This window comes from Rana temporaria, chromosome 6, assembly GCF_905171775.1.
Source record: "Rana temporaria chromosome 6, aRanTem1.1, whole genome shotgun sequence".
Classification (NCBI taxonomy): domain Eukaryota; kingdom Metazoa; phylum Chordata; class Amphibia; order Anura; family Ranidae; genus Rana; species Rana temporaria.
Genome location: NC_053494.1, coordinates 26,704,534 through 26,732,331, shown reverse-complemented (window position 1 = coordinate 26,732,331; position 27,798 = coordinate 26,704,534). Strand labels below are relative to the sequence as shown.

Genomic DNA, 27,798 nt, shown 5'->3' with positions numbered 1-27,798 from the left:
TTGATACATGTGGTTTAGATTCTTTGTCACGTTTTAATTGTTGTCACCATCCAGTGGAAATATGCGACGGTTCACACAGTAAAAATCAGACAGCATCTAACTCTGGTCTACTCTATCTAAAAAAAAGTTTTGGCAGAAGTCGTAGTTTGAAAGAAGGGTCACTTGGAATTGGAGTACAGGTTTAATGTTAAATTGAAATGTTTTTCTCCTTAGCTCCGTAGGTTTCGGTACACTGTGTGTCTTTTGTGACTTGCTGCAGGCCAGGAATTTGTGCACTTGGCGGACTCTCCATCCAAGCCATGATAAACTTTTTTTTTCCCCCCCATCAAGCACAAAGCTGAGATTTGTCTTTCCATTTCACTGATTCCAGCTTTCCTCTCCCAGTTTCTCATCACAGCCTTGTCATTGTTCCATTCCTGGTTCTCAGGTTTCTCAGGTGGGGCTTGGCTGAGAAGGTGGTTGTGGAGGTGCTCATTCCTGGGGTGTTGATGGACGTGCCCTTCATGTGTGCTGTCCCAGGACTATGCAGGGTCTGCACATTAGAAGGACGTGCAGAGCCTGGGAGAGCAGCACAGTATGGAGGGGAGCGGAGACCCAGTGGTAAGACATGTACTTTGCTTGCTGGACAGAGTACTCACAACAATCACATCCACTTCTCAGAAAGAACTGCAGCCCAACTGTGGCTGGTCTAGATATTATTTTCATAAGGAGGATGTGAAATAGCTTTGTAAGTAACATTTATTACTTCTATTGTTTCCTGATGTCTTCACAAGCTATTCAGATATCCATCAAATCCAAGATAGAACAATTAAATCCTGCTTATTACCATAGATTAGAAGGTAGATACATGGAATGTTGTGCCTGTGTTTTTTACAGTTTTATCAAGGCAACAAACTGCCCACTTTTATTTGGTGAGGTAGTAATTACAAGAGCTTGCTGAAGTTTAGAACATGATTCATAATGTTGATTAAGTTAGACTTGTTTTGAAGAACACAATTGAAGGAAAATATTGGTTACATTGACCGAGCTTAGAAGAACACAAGTGATGGATAATATTGATTAAATTGTTCAAGTTTAGAAGAGCACAAGTGATGGACAGTATCGATTAATTTTATTAAGTTTAGAAGAACACAAGTGATAGTGGTGGTTAAATTGACCAAGTTTGTTTTCTGTTAAAAAAAAAAGAAATTTACCAAGTTTAGAAGAACATAAGTGGTAGTGCTGGCTAAGTTGGCCAAGTTTAGAAGAACACAAGTGATGGATAGAATTGATTAAATTGATCAAGTTTAGAAGAACACAAGTGATGGACAGTATCGATTAATTTGATTAAGTTTAGAAGAACACAAGTGATGGAGACAGTATAAATTAAATTGACAGCTTAGAACAGAGCTCTTCAAACTACGGCCCTCCAGTTGTTCAGGAACTACAATTCCCATCACGTCTAGTCATGTCTGTGAATGTCAGAGGTTCTCAATGCCTCATAGGATGTGTAGTTCCGCAACAGCTGAAGGGCCGTAGTTTGAGGATCCTTGGCTTAGAAGAACACAAGTGATAGTGGTGGTTAAATTGGCCAAGTTTGTTTTCTGTTAAAAAACATTTTTTTTACCAAGTTTAGAAGAACATAAGTGGTAGTGCTGGCTAAGTTGGCCAAGTTTAGAAGAACACAAGTGATGGATAGAATCGATTAAATTGATCAAGTTTAGAAGAACACAAGTGATGGATAGTATTGATTTAATTGACCAAGTTTTGAAGAGCACAAGTGATGGACAGTATCAATTAAATTGACGTAGCTTAGAAGAACACAAGTGACAGTGGTGGTTAAATTGACCAAGTTTGTTTTCTGTTAAAAAAAAAAAAAAAATTTACCAAGTTTAAAAGAACATAAGTGGTAGTGCTGGCTAAGTTGGCCAAGTTTAGAAGAACACAAGTGATGGATAGTATTGATTTAATTGACCAAGTTTAGAAGAATGCAAGTGATTCATAGAATCGATTAAATTGATCAAGTTTAGAAGAATGCAAGTGATTTATAGAATCGATTAAATTGATCAAGTTTAGAAGAACACAAGTGATGGACAGTATCAATTAAATTGACCAAGTTTTGAAGAGCACAAGTGATGGACAGTATCAATTAAATTGACGTAGCTTAGAAGAACACAAGTGATAGTGGTGGTTAAATTGACCAAGTTTGTTTTCTGTTAAAAAAAAAATTCTTTTACCAAGTTTAGAAGAACATAAGTGGTAGTGCTGGCTAAGTTGGCCAAGTTTAGAAGAACACAAGTGATGGATAGAATCGATTAAATTGATCAAGTTTAGAAGAACACAAGTGATGGATAGTATTGATTAAATTGACCAAGTTTAGAAGAACACAAGTGATAGTTCTGGTTGAATTGACCAAGTTTGTTTTCTGTTAAAAGAAAAGATATTGACCAAGTTTAGAAGAACGTAAGTGATGGGCAGGGTTGATTGAGTGTCTCCATCACCTTCACAATGTCAAGCTTACAGATCTGAAGTCACTCCTCAATATATTTCTATAGAAAACCACTTAAACACTTGAACCATTGTGCTCAAGCTCTTCAAAAAAGCCACTTCAATTTTAAATGTTCAACATATATAATACTAAAAGTAAACAAAAAAAAAAAATAGGCGACTGATCTCAACTTGAATCAGATTTTTTGGGATATATTTTGAAAACCTAAACCTCAAAGGGTCTCTCAGCCACTGATTCAGTAAATACAGCTTCAAGACACATGGCTAATTAGAATTGGAAATCGGGTAGTCTCTGATATCGGTTTGCTAAGGTTCATTTCCAAAGTTAATTTAATGCAGTACAAAGTCCATGGGGGAGAATGAATTCTTTGTAATGGATGTTAAAGCTAGACAATGTGGAAATACATTTGCTGCCAGCATTCCAGTAAAGTATGAGGAGATGCTAGCTGACTTAAAGAACCATTAATTCATAAAATATATATATATATATTTATATATATATATATTATACAGTGCTCCCAAAACACCCATTGCAATGAATCGGCATCGCTTCCAAAGCGCCTGAAAAGCCCTTCGGAAGTGCCACAATGTGGGAGTTTTTTTTTTTTATTCAAATATAATTTTTATTGAACTCCAAGAAAGGGTAGAACCCAGATTATACAGGAATAACATACAGTTGAAAGGGGTCTTAGACCAGGCCTTTTCTAACACTTTGCTAACATATTTTTTTGCTAGAAAATTACTTAGAACCCTCAAACATTATATATATATTCTAGCAGAGGCCCTCAAAAATAAAATGGAAGGTTTTACAATTTTTAATGTCACACAGTATTTGCACAGCTGTTTTTCCAATGCAATTTTTTGGGGAAAAAATACACTTTAATGAATTTTACTGCACACAAATACAATAAAATACCCAATTTTGTGGTAAAAAAGCCTTTATAGAATACCAGTTTAGAGTTATACAGGAGGTCTGGTGCTAGAATTATTACTCTCGCTCTGATGTTTACAGCAATACCTCACACGTGTGGTGTCATTGCCATTTACGTATGCGTGTGGGACCAATACATGCGTTTGACTTTTCACATTAACATGGGGGAATGGGGCGCTTTAAAAAAAAAATGTATTCTATTATTTTAATGTTTCTTTAAAAAGATTTTTGATCGCTTTTATTGCTGTCACAAGGAATGTAAACATCCCCAGCAATAGGCAGTGACAGGTACTCTGTTTCAAGAGATCTGGGGTTTATTAGTCCCCAGATGTCTCCTCTGTACTTAAAAGCACCTGATCACAACAAGATCAGTGTGATCAGATGCTTTTACAATTTACATCCGGGGAAATCGTAAGTTACAAAATACTCATCACTTTCGGTTTCCTATACCATAGAGATGATCGGGGACCTTCCTGTCCTCGATCTGTTCTATGGTAAGCTGGCAGAACTGCCAGCTTCAATCCAGGCTCGCAGGTGGGCCAGGAGAGGCACGTGCGGGAGGAGCTACCCTATCTGCCGACTGTAAAAGCAATCCAGCAGCTAATTAGCCGCTAGGATGGCTTTTTTAAAAATCTCCTGAAAAAAACAACACTGGGATGATGCCTGTAGCTGCAAGCATTGTCCCGGTATACTGTTTGAAACTGCTGACGTATATGTATGTTAGGGGGTCTTTAAGTGATTAATACTTTTTCTGCACAACAGGTGCTTACAAAATTCACTTCTTCTCAGTGGTTTCAGGTATCTCCAGCCAAAATAAATTTATTTTGGACAAAGCTCCATGCTATTCTCGCCTATTTTGGGCTTCAGTTGTGAGCTTCCTCTCACTTCTATCTTGTAGACAACATTGTTATAAGGAAGAAAATTAGAGAAAATATGTACAGTACATACAGTATATAGCAATAAGAATACTTTGTTTTGGTAGACTAGTGCAAGGACAAAATCCCTATTAATTTTTTATTGCTGCCTGTGTCACCACTGCAGATATTTGCTCACTTCCTGTGTTGGGGATGTTGTCACTGTGGCAGGAAGTGAGGGGTTCTAATCTAGGCCCCTCCCGCTCTAAAAAAATGACAGTTACACTTGAAAGCAGGACCGCTTATGGCTCCTCATAGGAATGAATGGGGCTGCAACTAGCATTCCCAAACAAAAAATGACCAATATGGCTGTGATGAGGCTATGCAGCTTCAAGCGGGCCTGCACAGTGAATGTCACTGGATTGCGACACTCTGTGGCATGGAGAAACTTTTTAAAGGGGAAAAGGTGAAATTTTCATTTAAATCTTCTTAAAAAAATTACGGGACACTGGAATTTAGATACAGTTGGGTTATTCTGATGCCTACAGAAGGTTTTGACACTGGCAAACAAAAAAATTGTAAACCACTCTCTACTATAACGTCTCTTTGATCCAGAATGTTTTAATTTTGTGTTAAAGCAGCACTAGGGAAATTAAAAAACACAGAAGGGCGAGAACTGTGACCCCCCCCCCCAATGGACTCTAAGGGGCAGATCCACAAAAGAATTACGCCGGCGTATCTATTGATACGCCGCATAATTTTAAAGTTTCCGCGTCGTTTCTTTATTTTGTATCTACAAAACAAGATACGACTGCATCTGGGATCGATCCGACAGGCGTAGGTCTTAGTACACCGTCGGATCTTAGGTGCATTTTTCCACCGGCCGCTAGGTGGCGTTTCCATCGAATTCCGCGTCGAGTATGCAAATTAGCTAGTTACGGCGATCCACGAACGTACGTCCGGCGCATTTTTTTACGTCGTTTGCATTCGGCTTTTTCCGGCGTATAGTTACCCCTGCTATTATGAGGCGTACTCAATGTTAAGTATGGGCGTCGTTCCTGTGTCGAATTTTTTTTTTTTTACGTCGTTTGCGTAAGTCGTTCGCGAATAGGGATTTACGTAGAATGACGTCACCGTCGTAAACATTGGCTTGTTCCAGTTTAATTTCAAGCATGCGCACTGGGATACCCCCACGAACGGCGAATGCGCCGTTAAAAAAAAACGTTGTTTACGTCGGGTCACGACGTATTTACATAAAACACACTCCCATCACATCCATTTGAATTGCGCGCCCTTACGCCGCCAAAGATACACTACGCCGCCGTAACTTACGGCGCAAATTCTTTGAGGATTCCAAAAAAAAAAGTTACGGCGGCGTAGTGTATCTTAGATACGCTACGCCCAACGTGCGCCGATGTACGTGGATCTGCCCCAAAGAAACTGATTTTACAGTAAGTACGGCTGTCTTGTGCATTGAGAGACACAAGAATTCAGATACCATTTGGATGTTCAAAAGCAATACAATTGAGGACACACAAAAAAACACTAATAAGCTTCACTAGAAGAACTGGGGGCTTCCTTTACCCCAGGAGCCACTTGAAAAACAAATGATAGAATCTGAAAGTATGAGGGGGAACCGCTACCAAATAGGGTAACCTGCCAACATGACCACAGAGGATTAACCTGATTGTCCAGACCATGATAGAGAAGGCTACTGCCAGAGGGAAATGACTTCACAGGTGATTTCGAACTGGAGTCTGTGTGAAGCTGATTGACCAGAACCCACCATAAACAGGTGGAACAATATTAACCTCTCAAACAAGGGAAAGAAGGACCCACAACCTGATGTAGTCAACAGGAAAAAAAATGGGAATAACCCTCAGAAGGAACACAATACTAAAGTAACCCTATACAAAATACAGGTCCAAGCAAGAAAGACCAGCCAGTCTAAAAGGAAGGCCTGAGGTCACCGTCTGACATCACTAATCCTTAGGATCAAGGGGGAAAAAACATGTAATTAAAGGAGATTGTCTGGGCCGAAGACCAATCATGCTAAGTGAGGTACACCAGGGAATGCACAGTTATGGTACAACCCAAAATCCAACAAGAGCATGAAGTGTTCAATGAAACCGTCAAAGAATTCAAGGATTTGGCCCCACGATGTCAAAATGACAGAAGGAAGAACTGCCAAAGAGTATTTAGAAATGAACACTAGACCTTGGCCCCAAATGAGAACGAGGATGGAATGAAACCTCTCTGACACCCCAGGATGACACTAAGGCCGCGTACACACGGTCGGTCCAAACCGATGAGAATGGACTGAAGTTCAGTTTCATCGGTCCAAACCGACCGTGTGTATGGCCTATCGGTCTGTTGTCCTTTGGACCAAAATTTTAAAACTTGCTTTAAAATCGAAGCTGTCAGAAAAGGGGACAGAGAGCTAAAGCTACACTCTGCAGAGCTCAGTGACGAAAGCTCTAAGAGCTGATTGGAGGTAAGAGACAATGTGGGAAAGACACATCTAGGGAAGGGACACACCACCTTCATATAGCACACAGGAACAGAGCTGAGGGTGTCAATCAGCTGGAGCTACCTCCCCTGTCACCATTTTTATCTTGGTGTCAGGAAAATTTGAAGTGATTCATGCTGACAGTAGAGGAATGAAGCAAAGTCCAAATGAAAAGAACTCATCGCTCCAGGTGTAACTGATAAGCCCACTGGAACACACACCTAAGTGCTAGCCCCGGCTCGCCCTCCATGGGAAATCATCAAAATACGAAACGGCTGCACCTCATTTGGGCTTCAAGTAAAGTTTATTGGAATATGAAAATATGCCAAATTACACCAGGGGACACCATCAGTGGTCAAGGTAGACGCGTTTCACAGAACAGACATGTGCTTAATCATTACTCAGTTGTAAAACCTGTTACACCACTTTGATCTACAGGTAAGCCTATAATAAGGCTTACCTGTAGATATTGGAAATATCTCATTGACCTGCACGATTTAGGAGATATATGCTTGCGCCTACGTCATTGGGAGTGACGTCACGCGACTCCGGCCTGTGACAGAGCCAGAGTCCACGGTCCTGGAAGGAAGAGGGGTGAAGATGGATGCGGCCACCAGCGGGGACATTGCGGCCTTTGTTTGCAACATAATATTCTAGTATGTGATGCATACTAGCCCATTATGCTTTTACTTAGCAGGGGAAAAAAGAGGAAGTAAAAGCCATCAGGGTTTACTTCTCCTTTAATGATTAAGCACATTTCTGTTGTGTGAAACGCGTCTACCTTGACCACTGCTGGTGTCCTCTGGTGTCATTTTGGATATTTTCATATTCCAATAAACTTTACTTGGAGCCCACGTGAGGTGTAGAAGAGTGAAGTAACAGACAGAAATTAAACTTAGTACTCTCAATTGAGACAAGTACACACTATAGAGGGATATGCTTTGTTCATATTTCATGTCTGAGGTTTACAACAACTTTAATGGACAAAAAAATGCCCTTATTGTTGTAATTATATTTTAAACAGCTGTGATAATGGGTATGTTCTGATTCTGGTTTGTCCCCCAGCCCCCTACAGAAAGTGGACCGCAAGAAAGATCAAAGGCTCCTACGAGGATATTTTGGGGTTTCCTGGCCGTGGCTTTGCTCTTCTCCATAGTGGGAATAAGTGTGGTTGGAGTGTTGGGCTGGAAAGATAATAAAACAAAGGTAAGTAGGAAAACTTACAGCTTGTCAATAATTAATTTCCTAAGGAAGAAAAGTGACCCAAATCTAATGCATAGTTGGTTTTAAAAATGCTGAACGGGTATTCCATAAATCTCATTGCTTGTGCTTACTATTAAGTACAGTTTAATGGTCACTATTATTATTTGCACACAGATGAACCAGTTGTTGGGTGAGCTAAAGGAGTAATTATAAAGCAGGTAATGCAATAGACAGATATAGAGGCTGCAAATTACTTTTTATAGGCATTCAACAAATACCCTTTCTGTTCCTTTCCACCATGCAGCTCTGTAGGCCGTTCTGCATGATGTAGTCTGTTCATTAAATCTAACTAAAGTTTTTAAAGGGAACCTCTCTGCTTCCTATCAAGACTCCCATCCAGCTCTGTACACTCACCAGATGGCAAAAGTAGAAATGCCTTGAACTGGTATTTTGGAGCATGGTGACATCCTGTTAAGATCTGTAAGGTGGCTTGGTTGACTCCAATAAGGACAGACTTTGTGCAAAAAAAAAAGCTCACCAACGGGAGCCCAAATTATGCTCTCATAGGGCCAGATCCTCAAAAGGGATACGTCGAGGCTGCAATTGATGGGGCATAGTTGGCTGCATTTGCTGGGCACAGTGACTGCATATTATGGGCACTGAGGCTGCAATTGATGGGGCGTAGTTGGCTGTATTTGATGGGCATAATAACTGCATATTATGGGCACAGAGGCTGCAATTGATGGGGCACAGTTGGCTGCATTTGCTGGGCATAATGACTGCATATTATGGGCACAGAGGCTGCAATTGATGGGGCACAGTTGGCTGCATTTGCTGGGCATAGTGACTGCATATTATGGGCACAGAGGCTGCATTTGCTGGGCACAGTTGGCTGCATTTTCCGTGCAAAGTGACTGCATATTATGGGCACAGAGGCTGCAATTGCTGGGCACAGTGGCATATTATGGGCACAGAGGCTGCAATTGATGGGGCACAGTGGCTGCATATTATGGGCACAGAGGCTGCAATTGATGGGGCACAGTTGGCTGCATTTTCTGTGCATAGTGACTGCATATTATGGACACAGAGGCTGCAACTGATGGGCACAGTTGGCTGCATTTGCTGGGCATAGTGACTGCATATTATGGGCACAGAGGCTGCAATTGATGGGCACAGTTGGCTGCATTTGCTGTGTACAGTGGCATATTATGGGCACAGAGGCTGCAATTGCTGGGGCACAGTTGGCTGCATATTATGGGCACAGAGGCTGCAATTGATGAAGCTGTTATAACTGCAAAGGGTGGGCCAACTCAATATTAAACCTTATGGTTAATGCCCCGTACACACGATCCGAATATCGTACGACAGATCGTATGACTTTTTTCGCTTAATAGTCGCAAGTAGAAATTGAATAGGTTATTAAAGTCACCAAAATTCTCGTACAACAGAAAAATAAAAATGGAAGTGATGTCCTGTGTTGTAATGTATTTGTATTGTATTTTGGGACGACAACTATACTGACTAAACGAAAATCGTACGATCTGGCACGTACAAGGAAAATTTCCGTGCATGTCCAATAAAATAATATCAGATAAACTGTCACGATCGGCTCTCGAAAGCTCAGGACTAAAGAAATTTTTCGTACGATATTCGGATCGTGTGTACGGGCCATAAGACTGGGATTCCATTAAAGTTCATGTACATGTAAAGGCAGGCGTCCCAATACTTTTGGTAATACAGTATAGGTGTGCACCCCACAGCTCAAACATACAGTATTTTCATGTGTGTGCATGTGTATGTATACTGACGTGATTTTAGGAGCAGTGTTAGGGGCTTTGGTGAAGTATCAGGGGTCTCTAAACAGGGGTAATCTGTGCCACACAAGGTGATTAGGGTGTGCCCAGGCACACCTGGAAAACCCTGTGCGCACTCCTATGTCAGATGAACTGATTTCTAGCAGGATCAACACGTGTTTTTCTCATACAAGTAGATCTAAACACATTCAATTACCGTATTTATCGGCGTATACCGCGCACTTTTTTCCCTTTAAAATAAAGGGAAAATCGTGGGTGCGCGATATACGTGGATACCCGAATCCCGCGCTGTGTTTGAACCTTGCCGCCGACATATACTGAGCACAGTACACTCAGGTACACTCGGCCATGCTCAGCTCCCCTCGCGCTCACGCCCTGTGCCACCTCCTATGCGAGAGGAGCCGAGCGTGCCCGAGTGTACTGCGCTCGGTATTAGGGTGACCACATTTCCAAACTACCATTCAGGGACACCCCCCCCCTTCCCAAATATCGAATCACAGCACAGTGATTGGACACAAGAGGCGGGATTTATGATTTCCCCAATCACAAGCAGGGAGCGGGGATTGTGTTCCTCCAGGCATTCCCGACCAGGCAAGTACTGTTAGTGAGTAAAACAGTGATGTGGCGGCATCAGATTGGCTCGGGGGGTGTCTGTGTCAGTTTCATTCCGGGACACTGTATTGTCCTGGAATGAAGGTGCCCGGGACAGACCTGCAAAATGAGGGACTGTCCCGGGCAATCCGGGACACGTGGTCACCCTACTCGGTATATGTCGGCGGCGGCATTCAAACACAGCGCGGGAAGGGGGGATCGGCTCAACAACAGCGCGGGAGAAGCGGGGAGGACACCACCGAGGCCGCAGACGGACGGCGGACCGGACAAGGCCCCTGATGGACGCCAGGCAAGACACCGATGAGGGGCATTCAAACTGTAAGTATTTTTTTCCCGAAATTTTCCTTCCAGGTTGGGGGTGCGCGCTATACGCCGGGCGCGTTATATGAAGATAAATACGGTATATATTTAACAGACCAAAGGGGGACAAATAAGAGAAGTTGATTGTTCAGGTTTACCTACAATGCATTCCATCAAATGCAATCTCCAGTGCTGTAACCAGGCAAAAGGTTTGTGTATTGGGGGAGGGTATAGCAGAGGGGGATAGGACAGGTGCCAGGAGACTCTCAGTGATCTTCTCCCATTTCACCGCAGACTTCCTGTAATAAGGGATGTGAATGAGAAAAGTCACCGCAATGCCCTTCACCTAGTGACTTGTTAAGTGAAATGTGTTGGCACTATGTAGCAGCTCTCTTCCAAGTCTCTCATTTACAGAGCTCCAAACTGTTGCTATCATGGACTTGAATTCTTCTATGTTTCCTGCCATGACAAGTGTGCTTCCTTTACGCCTGATACATAACATAAACGATTAATACATAACATAAAAATTACCCTTACTGCGGACCCCCCCTTCACACTGCAAGGGTTAACTGCTCATTAACCACTTAAGCCCCGGACCATATTGCTGGTCAAAGACCAGAGCACTTTTTGCGATTCGGCACTGCGTCGCTTTAACTGACAATTGCGCACCCGTGCGACGTGGCTTCCAAACAAAATTGGCGTCCTTTTTTCCCCACAAATAGAGCTTTCTTTTGGTGGTATTTGATCACCTCTGCGGCTTTTAGTTTTTGCGCTATAAACAAAAATAGAGCGACAATTTGGAAAAAAAAAACATTTTTTACTTTTTACCATAATAAATATCCCCCAAAAATATTAAAAAAATAAATGTTTTCCTCAGTTTAGGCCGATACGTATTCTTCTACATATTTAGATTTAAAAATCGCAATAAGCGTTTATTGATTGGTTTGCGCAAAAGTTATAGCATTTACAAAATAGGGGGTATTTTTTTGTCATTTTTATTAATATTTTGTTTTTTACTAGTATTGGCGGCGATCAGCAAATTTTTTTCGGTACTGCGACATTACGGCGGATACTTCGGACACTTTTGACACATTTTTGGGACCAATGGCATTTTTATAGAGATCAGTGCTATAAAAATGCATTGATTGCTATAAAAATACCACTGGCAGGGAAGGGGTTAACACTAGGGGGCGGGGAAGGGGTTAAGTATGTTCCCTGGGTGTGTTCTAACTGTAGGGGGGTGGCCTCACTAGGGGAAATGACTGATCGCTGTTCATACATTGTATGTACAGACGGTCAGGCATTTCTCCCCAGACAGGCCCGGGAGCTGTGTTCAAATCGCGACCGCGGGGCATGCGTGCAGGAGTCAGGAGCGAGCGGGCGGTGCGCGCGCGCGCGCCACTAGTGGCCTCTTCGAGAGCCGACGTAGAGCTACGGCCTCTCGCGCAGGAGAGTCGACCTGCCGCGGTAGAACTGCGGCGGCTGGTCGGCATGTAGTTAAAGTGTTACTAAAACCCACAACAGTAAAATCAGTCTGTATATGCAGTATAGCATGCTTGTTATACTCACTGTGAACCTAAGGGGTTAATCTTCTGCATTGCATAAAAAGGCTGTTGATCCTGTCTTCTCTGACCCTCCCCTTCTTCCACAGTCCCCAATCCATCTCCAGATAGAACACAGCCTTAGGAGCACTCTGCACATGCTCAGTTTGGTGTGTATTGCTAGAGAGTTTTGTTTTTTTTTCTTGGGAGAGTGAATGTGATCAGCACAGGGCCAATCAGCACTGTGCAGACACGGGGTCAGAGGTTCTGCAGGACAGTCAGAGGAGAATGAAAACTTCTCCTACAAGCTTTAACCAGACACGGATAGAAGTCACAAGACTGCCATACACTGCTGATGAGAAAAGGTATTTAGCAGTTTATATTTACTGAAATGATTGCATTTCTATGTTCTGTGTATTGTGGGAGACCAGATATAGTGTATGCAGAGTCCTGGGTTTAGTAACACTTTAAAAATGAAGAGGTATTTACCTATTCCCATAGATAAATAGCAGAGGGAAGGACCTTTCACACTTACATGTATGCCGTGCCTATCACATACCTCCCAACTTTTTGGGATGGGAACGAGGGACATCGATTAACAAATGCACCACACACCCTTAAAAGGAGAATTATACAAATATATATATATATATTAGTTAAACCACTACTATTCCTTTATATTGGCTTTTGAAATTAACCAATTCAACAATTTAGAAATTGGATGAAAGGTTTAGCACTGGAAAACACTTTTTGAAAGATAAAAAGTGCATTTTATATACAACTATATGGATCAGACCAAAATGGTTTTATTGCTGTGGGTTTAGTAACACTTTAACCACTTAAGCCCCGGACCATTATGCAGGTAAACGACCTGGCCCCTTTTTGCGATTCGGCACTGCGTTGCTTTAACTGACAATTGCGCGTTAATGCGACGTGGCTCCCAAACAAAATTGGCATCCTTTTTTCCCCACAAATAGAGCTTTCTTTTGGTGGTATTTAATCACCTCTGCGGTTTTTATTTTTTGCGCTATAAACAAAAATAGAGCGCCAATTTAAAACAAAAAGCAATATTTTTTACTTTTTGCTATAATAAATATCCCCCAAAAATCTATAAAAAAAAGTTTTTTTTCCTCAGTTTAGGCTGATACGTATTCTTCTACATATTTTTGGTAAAAAAAAAAAAAAAATCGCAATAAGCGTTTATTAATTGGTTTGCGCAAAAGTTATAGCGTTTACAAAATAGGAGAAAGTTTTATGGCATTTTTATTAATATTTTTTTTTTTTTACTAGTAATGGCGGTGATCAGCGATTTTTTTCGTGACTGCGACATTATGGCGGACACATCGGACACTTTTGACACATTTTTGAGACCATTGTCATTTTAACAGCGAAAAGTGCTATAAAAATGCACGGATTACTGTGAAAATGGCAGTGAAGGGGTTAACCACTAGGGGGCGCTAAAGGGGTTAAGTGTGTCCTATTGTGTGTTTCTTACTGTAGGGGGGCGTGGCTGGACATGTGACGTCACTGATCGTCGTTCCCTATGACAGGGAACAGACGATCAGTGACAAGCCACAGAGAAGAACGGGGAAGGTCTGTTTACACACACCTCTCCCCGTTCTTCAGCTCCTGTGACCTGATCGCGGGACACCGGTGGCGATCGGGTCCACGGGTCCCACGGTCATGGAGCTTCGGACCGGGTCGTGAGCGTGCCGGAGGCGGCATGCTCGCGACCCATGGCTGGGTTCTTAAAGGGGACGTACATATACGTCCTTGTGCCCAGCCGTGCCCGTCTGTCGACGTATATCGTCGTGCGGCGGTCCTTAAGTGGTTAAGTCAAAAAGTAGTGACGTTGATCATGGCAGTCGCTCAAATCTTTGCTTAGACTCTCTTGACTCCAGTCACACAGGTAAATTACATAGCTCCCAACTGTCCCTGATTTCATCGGAATGTCCCTCTTTCCTCCTCATTTGTCCCTCATTTTGGTCTGATCCATATACCGTGTTTCTCCGAAAATAAGCCCAGGTCTTATATTAATTATGCCAACAAAAGACACAGTAGGGCTTATTTTCGGGGTAGGTCTTACTATGTAATGTGATGTCTTCTCTCCCTCCCTGCCTGTCAGGAATCCCCAGTGTGAACTGAGTTAAAATGTTTGTAAAATCCTATAATCCACTCTATTACGGTATTATATAATGTACAATGTGTGTGTTTCTATAATATAATTGTGCCAAATACCTTTGTTATAGAGCCGCTCTGTGCTTCTGTTACCCGCCGGAGCTCTCTTCCCCCGCAATTATATTACAGAAACACACACATTGTACATTATATACTACTATAATAGCGGATTATAGGATTTTACAAGCATTTTTAACTAGGGCTTATTTTCAGGGTAGGTCTTATTTTTGGGGAAACAGGGTAGTTGTACTGTATATAAAATGCACTTTTTATCTTTCAAAGGGTGTTTCCCAGTGCTAAACTTTTCATCCAAATTCTAAATTGCTGCATTTGTACATTTTAAAAGTCAATATAAAGGAATAGTAGTGGTAAAAAAAAAAAAAAAAGTCCTTGTGGATTTAATTAACCTTTTTTTGCTTAATTCTCCTTTAAGGGGGTGTGACAGGGGGCGTGTCCTATGCCTACATACGTTTGTTAGTAGGTGTTCCTTGTTCCGATCTTCAAATGTTGGGAGGTATGAAATTATAATTGACATGAACTTTATGTTTAGCCTCTGTTACAGGTCGTCCGACTGACCTACAAAAACCTGCAGGGTTCCTCAGTAAACCAGTCTGCCATTACCGACAGGAAGAGGAATACAGTCACTTATCGGGTCACTTCCAGGAACCAGACCTCCGTGGTGTTATATGACAGCAAACATGTGAGTGCCCGTTACTACAATGCAACACCCAACATACAACTGTACTCCCTGCATAAAGGAAACTACCGTATTTATCGGGGTATAACGCGCTCCCGCGTATAGCGTGCACCCCTAAAGTTGCCCGAATTCCTGTGGGAAAAAGTTTTTTGTACTTACAGTTTTGGTGTCTTGCGCGGCATCCATCGGCGGCCTCGTCGGGTCCGGCGTCCGTCTGCGGCTTCGGGTGTCCTCTTCGTCGGGTCCGGCGTCCTTATGCGGCGTCCTCGCGTCCTCCCCGCCGAGTTTGAATACTGCGCCGACATATACCGAGCGCAGTACACCCGTGTATCGTCGGGCAGGCTCGGCAACTCTCGCGCTGACGTCCTGTACGCTCAGGACGTCAGCGCGAGAGGCGCTGAGACTGCCCGAAGATACACGAGTGTACTGCGCTCGGTATATGCCGGCGCAGTATTCAAACTCGGCGCGGGAAAGCGGGTATCAGTGTATAACGCGCACCCACGATTTTGCCCTGATTTTCAGGGCAAAATAGTGCGCGGTATACGCCGATAAATACGGTATAATGCTTTTGGGTCAATTGTACTTTGCTTTTATTTTTTTAACTGTTTTAACTATTTGCCGGGTGCCGCACGCCTATTTACATCGACAGAATGGCACGGGCAGGCAGATTGGCATACAGGTATGTTCATTTGAATCTACCGCCCGTGGGTCCCGGGAACTCTATGTTCCCGGGAGTTCCGCGATTGCGGTCGGCAAGGGCAGAACAGGGTAATGCCTTTGTAAACAACGCCTTCCCCTATTCTGCCTAATGACACTATCACTGATGACCATTCCCCGTGATCGGGAACGGTCATCAGTGACGTGTCACGTGTAGCCACGGCCCCTTACAGTTAAAATCACTTCCTAGGGAACACTTAACCCCTGCTGTGCGACCTAATGGTTAACCCCATTCACTGCCAGTGATCAGTGCATTTTTAGAACACTGATCGCTGTAAAAATGACAATGGTCCCAAAATGGTGTCAAAAGCGTCCGATGTGTCCGCCATAATGTCGCAGTCACGATAAAAACCGATGATCGCCACCATAACTAGTAAAACATTTTTTTTTATAAAAATGACATTAAACAGTCCGCTATTTTGTAGAAACTATGGGGCAGATCCACAAAAGAATTACGCCGGCGTAATCTACTGATACGCCGCGCAATTTTAAAGTTCACGCGTCGTATCTTTGTTTTGTATCTACAAAACAAGATATGACTGCATCTGGGATCGATCCGACAGGCGTACGTCTTAGTACGCCGTCGGATCTTAGGTGCATTTTTCCGCCGGCCGCTAGGTGGCGTTTCCTTCGAATTCCGCGTCGAGTTTGCAAATTAGCTAGATACGGCGATCCACGAACGTACGTCCGGCCGGCGCATTTTTTTACGTCGTTTGCGTTCGGCTTTTTCCGGCGTATAGTTAAAGCTGCTATATGGTGGCGTACTCAAGGTTAAGTATGGCCGTCGTTCCCGCGTCGAAATTTGAATCTTTTACGTTGTTTCTTAAGTCGTTCGCGAATAGGGATTTGCGTAGAATGACGTCACCGTCGTAAGCATTGGCTTGTTCCGGTTTAATTTCGAGCATGCGCACTGGGATACCCCCACAGACGGCACATGCGCCGTTAAAAAAAAACGTTGTTTACGTCAGGTCACAACGTATTTACATAAAACACGCCCCCATCACATCGTTTTGAATTGCACGCCCTTACGCCGCCAAAGATACACAACGCCGCCGTAACTTACGGCGCGCATTCTTTGTGGATTTGAAAAAGAAAAATAAGTTACGGCGGCGTAGTGTATCTTAGATACGCTACGCCCGGCGGGAAGATGCGCCGCGCTACGTAGATCTGCCCTTATAACTTTTGCGCAAACCGATCAATAAACGCTTATTGCGATTTTTTTACCAAAAATATGTAGAAGAATACGTATCGGCCTAAACTGAGGGAAAACATTTATTTTTTATTTTTTTTTATTACCAAAAAGTAAAAAATATTGTGTTGTTTTTTTTTTTTAAATTGTTGCTATTTATTTGTTAATAGCGCAAAAAATAAAAACCGCAGAGGTGATCAAATACCACCAAAAGAAAGCTCTATTTGTGGGGAAAAAAATGACTTCAATTTTGTTTGGGAGCCACGTCGCAGAGCATTTTTTTGCAATTCGGCACAGCGTTGCTTTAACTGACAATTGCGCGGTCGTGCGACGTTGCACCCAAACAAAATTAACGTCCTTTTTTTTCCACAGATAGAGCTTTCTTTTGGTGGTATTTGATCACCTCTGCGGTTTTTATTTTTTGCGCTATTAACAAATAAATAGCAACAATTTAAAAAAAAAACAACACAATATTTTTTACTTTTTGCTATAATAAATACCCCCAATTTATTTTAATAAAAGCAATATTTTTCCACAGTTTAGGCCGATATGTATTCTTTTACATATTTTTGGTAATAAAAAAAAAAAAAAAAAAATCGCAAAAAGAGTATATTGATTGGTTTGCGCAAAAGTTATAGCGTCTACAAAATAGGGGATAGATTTATGGCAATTTTGTTTTACTATAATGGCGGCGATCTGTGATTTTTATCGGGACTGCAACATTATTGCAGACATATCGGACACTTTTGACACAGCTATAAAAATGCACTGATTACTGTGTAAATGTTGCTGGCAGGGAAGGGGTCAACACTAGAAGGCGATCAACTACTGTGTTCCCTAATGTGTGTTCTAACTGTAGGGGGAGGGGACTCACTATAGGAGATGACAGATCGTGGTTCCCAGCTTGTAGGAACTCACGATCTGTCATCTCCACTCTTCTCAGAACAGGGACAGGTGTGTTTTTACACACACACGTCCCTGTTCTTCCTCTTGTGCCCCACGATCGCTTGTGGCCGACGGTCATCGCGACCACCAGTCACGAGCATCGGAATCCCGCTGTGTAGCAGGGCGTGCGCCCGCCCACTATCCCGCTTAAAGGGATCGTCGTACAGCTACGACGATCCACGGGAACGAGCCGACCTGCTGCAGTATAATGATGCCGGCTGGTCGGCAAGCGGTAAAGGGGTTGTAAAGGTTCATTTTTTATTTTCTAAATAGGTTCCTTTAAGCTAGTGCATTGTTGGTTCACTTACCTTTTCCTTCAATTTCCCTTCTAAATGTTTTTTTTCTTTGTCTGAATTTCTCACTTTCTGTTTCTCCTCAGTAAGCTGTTCTGGCTAACTAACCCCCAGCCAGATAGAATCCTCTGCCACGAGATTTAGTACCCGGATCTCCAGCTGTACAGTTTAGAGGGCCAGATCCACAAAGCAGTTACGCTGGCGTATCTATTGATACGCCGCGAAACTTCTAGGTTGCTCCGGGGTATCTTTGTTTTGTATCCACAAAACAAGATACGCCTGAAGCTTGGCTAGATCCGACTGGTGTACGTCTTAGTACGCCGTTGGATCTAAAGTGCATATTTACGCTGGCCACTAGGTGGCGCTTCCGTTGATTTCCGCGTCGAGTATGCAAATTAGCTAGATACGCCAATCCACAAACGTACGTCCGGCGCATTTTTTTACGTTGTTTCCGTAAGGCTTTTTTTCGGCGTAACGTTACCCCTGGGTCTATGAGGCGTACACAATGTTAAGTACGGACGTCAGGTCAGCGTCAAATTTTTCGTCGTTTGCGTAAAACGTTCGCGAATAGGGCTTTGCGTAGAATTACATTCACGTCGAAAGCATTGGCTTGTTGCGGGTTAATTTGGAGCATGCGCACTGGGATACCTCCACGGAAGGCGCATGTGCCGTTAAAAAAAAAAACGTCATTTACGTGAGGTCAAGACGTATTAAGATAAAACACGCCCACAACTTAGTGATTTGAATTGCGCGCCTTTACGCCGACACATTTAGACTACGACACCTTAACTTACGGCGCAAATTCTTTGTGGATACGGGAAATACGCTGTAAGTTACGGCGGCGTAGTGTATCTGAGATACGCTACGCCGGACGGAAAAAAACGCCGTGCTACGTGGATCTGGCCCAGAGCCTTTAAGCCGACCCGGCAACACTGTAAGGCATCATAGAATACGGTGCATCCTCCAATAAAGTCACCAGGCCTCTCCCGAGATACCAGCCTTCCGCTTGGTCCTCTTCAGGACAGGTCCTCCCCTGGTTTCCTCCATTGAGTGGCTACCTCCTGCCGGACAGACAGCACAGGATCACCTTCAAAATGCAGGCCCCAGTCAAGACGACTGGGCCTACCTGGCAGAAATGCAGACTCGGGCCAGAAGAAGGAAAAAGAGGAGGAAGGAGGTGTTGGTGAGTTCCCATGATTTATGCCCCCACCCCCCACGCTACAACTGCAACCTTATATTCCTAGTCGCCATGGGTGTCTGTCAAAGGTGGATGGAAGAAAATGTTTGACCCACGGGGAGATTTACTAAAACTGGAGCGCACAGAATCTGGTGCAGCTGTGCATAGTAGCCAATCAGCTTCTAGGTTTACGGCCGCTGATCTCCACTAAACAGGTGGATGACAGGTCTGTGTCCTCTCCGCTATCCAGAACGGGCACGGACACAACCCGATGTTCTCTATGGGGCAATCCAATCAAAACGGACCGCCTGTCTGTTTCCATTCGACTGAAGGCATCATTTGTACTGTCATTTCTATGATAGATACTAAGGGCCAGATCCTCATAGCGAGTACGCCGGCGTATCTACTGATACGCCGACTTACTTTCAAATTACCCGCTTCGTATCTTTAGTTTGAATCCTCAAACCAAGATACGACGGCTTCTGGGTTTGATCCGACAGGCGTACGGCTTCGTACGCCTTCGGATCGTAGGTGCAATACTTCGGCGCCCGCTGGGTGGAGTTTGCATCGTTTTCCGCGTCGGGTATGCTAATTAGCTTTTTCCGTCGATCCACGAAGGTACGCGCGGCCGTCGCATTCTCTTACTTCTTTGCTAGTCGGCTTTTTCCGGCGTATAGTTAAAGCTGGTATTATCCGGCGTATAGATAGACTTACCATGTTAAAGTATGGCAGTCGTTCCCGCGTCGAAATTTGATTTTTTTTTGAGTAAGTCGTCCGTGAATAGAGATGGACGTAAGTCACGTCTAAGTTAAAAAAATGACGCTGTTGCGACGTCATTTCGCGCAAAGCGCGGCGGGAAATTTCAAAACGGAGCATGCGCAGTTCAATCGGTGCAGGGACGCGCTTCAATTAAATGAAACACGCCCCCTACCCGTCGATTTGAATTCTGCCGCCAGAAATACACTACGCCGCCATAACTTACGACGCAAAATCTTTGAGGATTTGAAAGTACGCCAGGTAAGGTACGGCGGCGTAGCGTATCTCTGATACGCGGCGCAAGTGCAATTGTATGTGGATCTGGCCCTAAATACCTATAAAAGTGTTACATCTGCTTCTCATGCACGCGGGTAATGTGATTTTATCATCTATCATTTTTCAGAGTCTGGTCTGCTATAAGGCTGCTGGAGAGAAATCCTGTTTCCTGCGTCGCATGGAAATCCGAGATGTAGAAAACATTCAATCCTTCTTAAATATATCTGTGCCCAAGGTGATATATTACAACATTTTATATTGCCCTACCTCGTGTCATTTGTTGGTTTGTACTCTATATGACCAAAGGTTTGGAATCACCTATCCATCACATTGACTATATGGCTAAAAGTATGCAGATCACCCCACCCCAAGAGGACTATGCCAAGTAAAACAAAAAGGAAAAACTTAATGTTTTCCCCCATATTGGATACATAATGGAGGGTTATAACCCCTGTAATTTTTTTTGCCATCTGTGTCCCATAGGGGAGATTTCCCTTCACTTCCTGTCCCATAACCAAAGCAGGAAGGGACATGAAATCCCTCCAAAGTATATACAAGGTAGTTATATAAAAAATACATTGACCCCTTCTTTGTGCACTGGTGCGCAGTCATGTTGGAACAGGAAGGGGTCATCCCCAAAACTGTTCCCACAAAGTTGGGAACATACAATTGTCCAAAATGTCTTGGTACGCCGACGCCTTAAGAGTTCCCTTCACTGGAACTAAGGGGCCAAGCCCAACCCCTGAAAAACAACCCCCCACCATAACCCCCCTCCACCAAATGATTTGGACCAGTGCACAAAGCAAGGTCCATAAAGACATGGATGAGCAAGTTTGGGGTGGAGGAAATTGACTGAGCTGCACAGAGTCCTGACCTCAACCTGATAGAACACCTTTGGGGTAAATTAGAGCGGAGACTACGAACCAGGCCTTCACGTCCAACATCAGTGCCTGACCTCACAAATGCTCTTCTGGAAGAATAGTCAGACATTCCCAAAGACACACGCCTAAACCTTATGGACGGCCTTCCCATAGAGATGAAGCTTTTATAGCTGCAAAGGGCGGGCCAACTTAATATCGAACCCTACAGACTAAGACTGGGATACCATTAAAGTTGGTGATATAGTGTATTTTTTTCCCTAAGCAAGTCTCTGCTCTGTTGCAGGATGGGGTCCTTTTGCAGAACAATAGGACGCGCTACTACCGAGAGTTCCTAGGAGTGCTTGCCGGACGGAAGGTCAACCATGAGCTTGTAGGGGAGCCTGTACAGCACTTGTGTGACCAGCTCCCTATATACTGGGTGAAGAAGAGTGAAGGTAAGTAGACACTACCCAGCCAGGCAGATGAACGAGGGGGGCGGACATTTGTTGAGTTGAAATGGTTACAATAAAACTGAACTTCACAGCCTTACCTTCTAGCACAGGTTTACATGATGCTCCTCTACTGAAATGGCTTAAGGTCTGTACACACGATCAGATTTTCCGACGGGAATTGATGTGATGAAAGGCTGTTGTCAGAAAATCCGACCAGTTGTACGCTCCATCGGACAATTGTTGTCAGATTTTCCACCAACAAATGGTGGATAGCATGCTGTAAAATTGTCCGCCAACAAATGTGTGCTGTCGGATTATCTGATCATGTGTACACAAGTCCTTCAGGAAAAAAAAAAAAAAATCCAAAAGTACAAACACGCATTCTCAGAAGCAGTGCTCACCATAACACAACATTAGCAGAAGTTGCCCAAAGGGTGTCGCTAAAGAGCTGAAAAACCACGTAGTTTCGTGTTTGTTGACCAACTATTCTTTGCCGTTTTGTATGCAAGACATGTTCATGGCCAACGCCCTTCGGACAAAAGTCCTACACTTTGTCCGCAGAAAATGCGATCGGGTGTACCAGGCTTTACTCTGATTTTACTGCACACGATGAAGCCTCTCACAACGTGCGTTAAAAGCTGCAGCAAGTCTAATAGTAAAAACGAAAAGGGAGTGCAGCGCTAATAAATGATATGTAAAATATATAGTTTCTGAAAATATATGCAATTATGAGCTCATCCTAAAACAAATAAAAAGAGCAAGGAAAAAAGTGTTGGTGTAGTAGAAGGAAAAATCTCCAAAAGCCACTCAGTGATGAAGGGTTAAGTAAAAAAAAAAGTCCAACGTTATATCTTGTGATAAAAACAACAGCCAAGAAGAGTGATCAAGTGAACGCCAATCTTCTACAATTAGGATAGATCTTCACACTGCACCCGTGAGTTAGGACTGCCTGCTTACCAGAAGGAGAGACTGCTTTGCATCAGTCTCATAACACGTAGAACCAATCTGTGTGATAGCCGAAAGAAACTCAGCAATGGATCCAGGATAGATGCAAAAACGATATAAAGAAAAAGGACTCTCATAGCGTATTAAGTATATGAACGAAGGGGATTTAATAGGTGATGCACTTACAATTAGATGATGAAAATGCAGCATAAAGTGTGCTGAAGAGCTGTGGTGTCTCCTCTCCGATGCCTCTCGCTACTCAGACAAAAACACCGCAGACGCTCAGGACGGAACGCGATGACGTCACGGCACCCTACGATCGTTTCGTCACGACAGGACTTCAACGGGGGATAAGTCTAATAGTGCCGGACTCATTTCCTGGCTGGAAGACGTCCAACCCTATTCAGTTTGCTGTATTGATTAATTACAGTAAAGGCAAAACCCACCAACCGGTCTGTATTTCTCGGCGTCTAGTCTTGAGATTTACACAAACACTATGAAATAAAAAAAAATGCCGGAGTTCAGTTTTAGGCCCCTTTCACACCGAGGCGTATTTTAGGCGTTTTTGCACTAAAAATAGCGCATAAATAACCCTGCCCCAGCATTCTCAATGTGAAAGCACAAGGGCTTTCACACTGAGGCGATGCACTGGCGGGAGAAAAAAAAAATCTCATGCAAGCAGCATCTTTGGAGCAGTGAGAGGAGCGGTGTGTATAGCGCTCCTTCCCATTGAAAACAATGGGACACCACAGTAATACCGCCGGCAATGCGCCTCTGCAGAGGCGCATTGCAGGCGGTTATAACCCCTTTTCGGCCACTAGCGCAGAATAACGCCGCAATTCCGACGGTATAGCACCTCTAAAAAATTGCGGCGCTATACCGCCACCGCACATACTGCCCCAAAATTAAAGGGGCCTTAACGTATAACTAAAGACACAACTTTTTTTGGGGGGGTTTTAGAGATGGGTGGAGAGGGATTGAAGAGGAATTAAACTCTGATGGGTTTACTTCCTCTTCGTTTCCCTGCAAAGTGTGATCTACCTAATATGCAACGCTGTATCCTGGCCTAGGCCAACAAGGCCCAGGCCTAGGGCAGCACTTTGCAGGGGGGCACCACAGACAGTGTCCCCGCCGGCTTGCACTACACGGTTAGGCAAATTAGTTTAGCTCTCCCATAAATCAGCCGCACTGCTTCCAGTATGTGGGCGGTTGGCATTCTGCAACTGCCCCATTGCAGAGATTTCCCTTCACTTCCTGTCCCATAGTCAAACAGGAAGTGCGAGGAAATCTATGCAAATTAAGGGAATCCATTACCCCCCCCGCCAGACCATCAGAACTAGTGTCCCCACTTGAAAATTTCAGGGTGGGTCCTAAACCACAAGGGGTGTGGCCTTGACAGGAAGGGGTGGGTCATATTTAAATTAGGGGGTGCACCAGTTTAGTCAGGCCTAGGGCAGCACAAAGCCTAAATACACCCCGGCTAATATGTAACATTGTATCATCCGATCTCTGCAGGTCCAACAAGACGTCTCATTTATCTCTGCATAGACATCTGTTTTCCCAACAACATCTGCGTGTCCGTCTGTTTCTACTACCTGCCTGACTAAGCTGGACCTGATGGCGCCGGCCCCACGCGGCTCTGCCCGGACCCCTTGAAGCAGATTTGCACATAGTTCGGCACTTCTTATTTTTTTTTTGTGTTTATAAAATGTTTGACCTTTTTTGTGCAGCTGGACTGTGCTGCGTTTTGCACATTCCCTACTAATGAAACAGTGTCTGGCAGCAGTTGTTTGGTTCTCATTCATCACCAGTCAAAAAATAAAAAAAAAGACTTTTTATCCATGAATAATAATTGTTTTAGATGTTGCTTAAACCAGTGACTTTACATGATGAAGCTTGTGAGATGGTCCGGGTGCAGCCCTGACCTCCATTCTATAAAAGCTGGAGAAGTATAGTAATGGGCGGGACAGGGTGTTACATAAGGGTTTGTCCTGTGTTGTTCAATAAAGTTTATTGAATGCATTTGCGCAGTATCTGTGTCATTAAAGCGGATCTTCACGGCATCTGAGCACCAAAAACATGATTTCATTCATTTTTTACTATAAGGCATCCGCGTACAGTGGGGGGAAATAATGATTTGATTCCCTGCAGATTTTAAGTTTGCCCACTTACATAGAAATGAAGGGCCTAGAATTTTTATCATAGGTGTATTTTAACCACTTCAGCCCGGAGGATTTGGCTGCCAAATGACCGGGCCCCTTTTTGCGATTGGGCACTGCGTCGCTTTAACCACTTAAGACCCGGACCAAAATGCAGGTAAAAGACCCGGCCAGTTTTTGCGATTCTGCACTGCGTCGTTTTAACTGACAATTGCGCGGTCGTGCGACATGGCTCCCAAACAAAAATGGCGTCCTTTTTTTCCCACAAATAGAGCTTTCTTTTGGTGGTATTTGATCACCTCTGCAGTTTTTATTTTTTGCGCTATAAACAAAAATAGAGCGACAATTTTGAATAAATGCAATATTTTTTACTATAATAAATATCCCCCAAAAATATATATAAAAAAAAACGTATTTTTTCCCTCAGTTTAGGCTGATACGTATTCTTCTACCTATATTTGGTAAAAAAAAAAAAAAAAAATCTCAATAAGCGTTTATCAATTGGTTTGCGCAAAATTTATAGTGTTTACAAAATAGGGGATAGTTTTATTGCTAATAATGGCGGCGATCAGCGATTTTTTTCGTGACCGCGACATTATGGCGGACACATCGGACAATTTTGACACATTTTTGGGACAATTGTCATTTTCACAGCAAAATAATGCTATAAAAATGCATTGTTTAGTGTGAAAATGACAATTGCAGTTTAAGAGTTAACCACTAGGGGGCGCTGAAGGGGTTAAGTGTGACCTCATCTGTGTTTCTAACTGTAGGGGGCGGGGCTGGACGTGTGACATCATTGATCGTGTTTCCCTATATCAGGGAACACACGATCAATGACAGCGCCTTAGTGAAGAACGGGGAAGCTGCGTTTACACACAGCTCTCCTCGTTCTTCAGCTCCAGGGACCGATCGCAGGACTCCAGCGGTGAATTTTTGCGCTATAAAAAGAAAAAAAAAAAATAGAGCGACAATTAAAAAAATATATTGCTATTTTTTTTTTTAAACTAGAATAAATATCCCCTCAAAAAATATATACATCCCCCCCCCCCTCAGTTTAGGCTGATATGTATTCTACATTTTTTTTTTACCAAAAATATTGCGATAAGCCTTTGGTTTGTACAAAAGTTATAGCGTTTACAAACTAGGGGATATTTTTATTAATATTTTTTCTTTTTGTACTAGTAATGGCAGCAACATTATGGCAGACACATCGGGCACTTTTTACGCTATTTTGGGACCATTGTCATTTATACAGCGATCAGTGCTATAAAAAAAATTGCACCAATTACTGTATATACACATGACTGGCAGGGAAGTAGTTAACCACTAGGGGTTAAGTGTGTCCTAGAGATGTGTTCTAACTTTGTGGGGGCGGGGCTTATTGTGACACAACACTGATCACTGCCATGTCACTAGGCAGAACAGGGAGATGCCTTGTTTACACTGGCATTCCTCCGTTCTGCAGCTTTGTGACACGATCGCGGAACACCGGCAAACAGAGTCCACAGGCCCTGTGGGCACTGAGCTTGCGCCCACACAGTGGCAAACTTAAATCAACGCACACTCATTTGCCTGTCTGTGCCTTTCTGCTGACGTAAAAGTGCGTGCAGTGGTCCCCCTCCTTACAGTCATGCCTGTAAATATCTAAATGATTACAGTCGAGCACGGAGGTGGAACCATGATACTTTGGTGCTGTTTCTCTGCTAAAAAGGTACAGGCCAACTTGTTTCTGGATTTTTGGTTGGTATTCTGCCTCTATCATTTAAAATAGACCTATGATAAAATTATAGACCCTTCAATTCTTGGTAAGAGGGCAAACTTACAAAAATCGGCAGTGGATCAAATAATTATTTTCCACCCTGTATATGTATTGCTGAAAGCAGAGCTATAGGTTTATTGAGGTCACATCCTGAGTATGTGGTCCAGTTCTGGTCATCAGTCCTCAGGAAGGATGTGCTAGAACTGGAGAGTCCAGAGAAGGCCTAGAAAGCCAATAAGGGGACTGGAGGATCTCCATAATGAGTAAAGTCTTCAATCATTAAAACTTTTTTTCACTTGAGTACGGACACTTAAGAGGTGATATGATCGCACTATACAAATATCTTAATGGTGTTGCTAGCACCGGGAAAAAACGATTCTCAGGTTGTTTAAGACGACATGATGCCATTCAATGAAGATGAACAAGAATCAGTTAAACGTAAGGGACCTTTCACACAGACCAATTGGGTCTGCCTGTCAGGCAGACCTGATTAGACCATCCATTGCTCTCTATGGAGCAGTGGATGTCAGACGTGTCCGTTGACAGCGGGTGACAACCGATTCGATCCTGTCCGCTAACAAACGGGTGGGGATCTGTTCCCCATCCATCTGGTGAATCGTATGACAGTTGGATGGAAATGTACAGGTGGTCCGTTTCCAACTGACAGCCCATAGAGGACAGCGGGCTGGGTTTCATTGCTCTGCATCAGTGGAGTGGACATGGACCTGTCATCCGCCTGCTCAGCAGAGAGATGCTCTGGTGGACAGGGCCAGTGTGAAAAGGGATAAATTCACCTTTCAGAACATAGGTTACACCCATTTTTAGGGTGTAACATGTTCAGCATGATATCTCTCTAAGCTCTGCCCACATGGCTGTATCATTGATTCACAGCTCCCTATGAATAAACCATTACGAGCTTGTAGTTCTCAATGAACTACTCTGGCCCTATTGAGCTCTCTAGGTAGTTCATTGAGCTTCCTGTCATTCAGTAACTGCCTTCCCGTATCGGAGGTACGAGCACACAGCTACACAGACAGGCTGCAGGACTGTAGCATTACACCCACGCTAGGTTGATTGTGGGTGCAAAGTTTTCCAGGTTCCTGACAAATAAAAGCACTTTTTTTTACCTGCAAAAAAAAAA

The 27,798-nt window shown here is 43.4% G+C and overlaps 1 protein-coding gene across 2 annotated transcripts; it reads left to right on the top strand.

The window, feature by feature from the left end:
• The first annotated feature begins 496 nt into the window (after nucleotides 1-496).
• BRICD5 (BRICHOS domain containing 5) lies at nucleotides 497-24,758 on the top strand. 2 transcript variants are annotated; one of them, XM_040356501.1, is made up of 6 exons: nucleotides 497-600; nucleotides 7,847-7,987; nucleotides 14,992-15,129; nucleotides 20,607-20,714; nucleotides 21,644-21,794; nucleotides 24,252-24,758. In XM_040356501.1, exons 1-6 carry the CDS (start codon nucleotides 577-579, stop codon nucleotides 24,341-24,343), a joined length of 654 nt encoding a protein of 217 aa, XP_040212435.1. In that variant the 5' UTR covers nucleotides 497-576; the 3' UTR covers nucleotides 24,344-24,758. The 2 variants fall into 2 exon arrangements, with proteins under 2 accessions (XP_040212435.1, XP_040212434.1); XM_040356500.1 differs by having other exon boundaries at nucleotides 14,980-15,129.
• The last annotated feature ends 3,040 nt before the right edge of the window (nucleotides 24,759-27,798 follow it).

What these genes read in the sequence shown, in the direction of transcription:
- BRICD5 (XM_040356500.1), top strand. Translation starts at nt 577, where the DNA reads ATGGAGGGGAGCGGAGACCCAGTG. An exon ending in TGTTATATGACAGCAAACAT is followed by an intron (nt 15,130 to 20,606) that starts GTGAGTGCCCGT and finishes ATCATTTTTCAG; the next exon opens with AGTCTGGTCTGCTATAAGGC. An exon ending in CTGGGTGAAGAAGAGTGAAG is followed by an intron (nt 21,795 to 24,251) that starts GTAAGTAGACAC and finishes CGATCTCTGCAG; the next exon opens with GTCCAACAAGACGTCTCATT.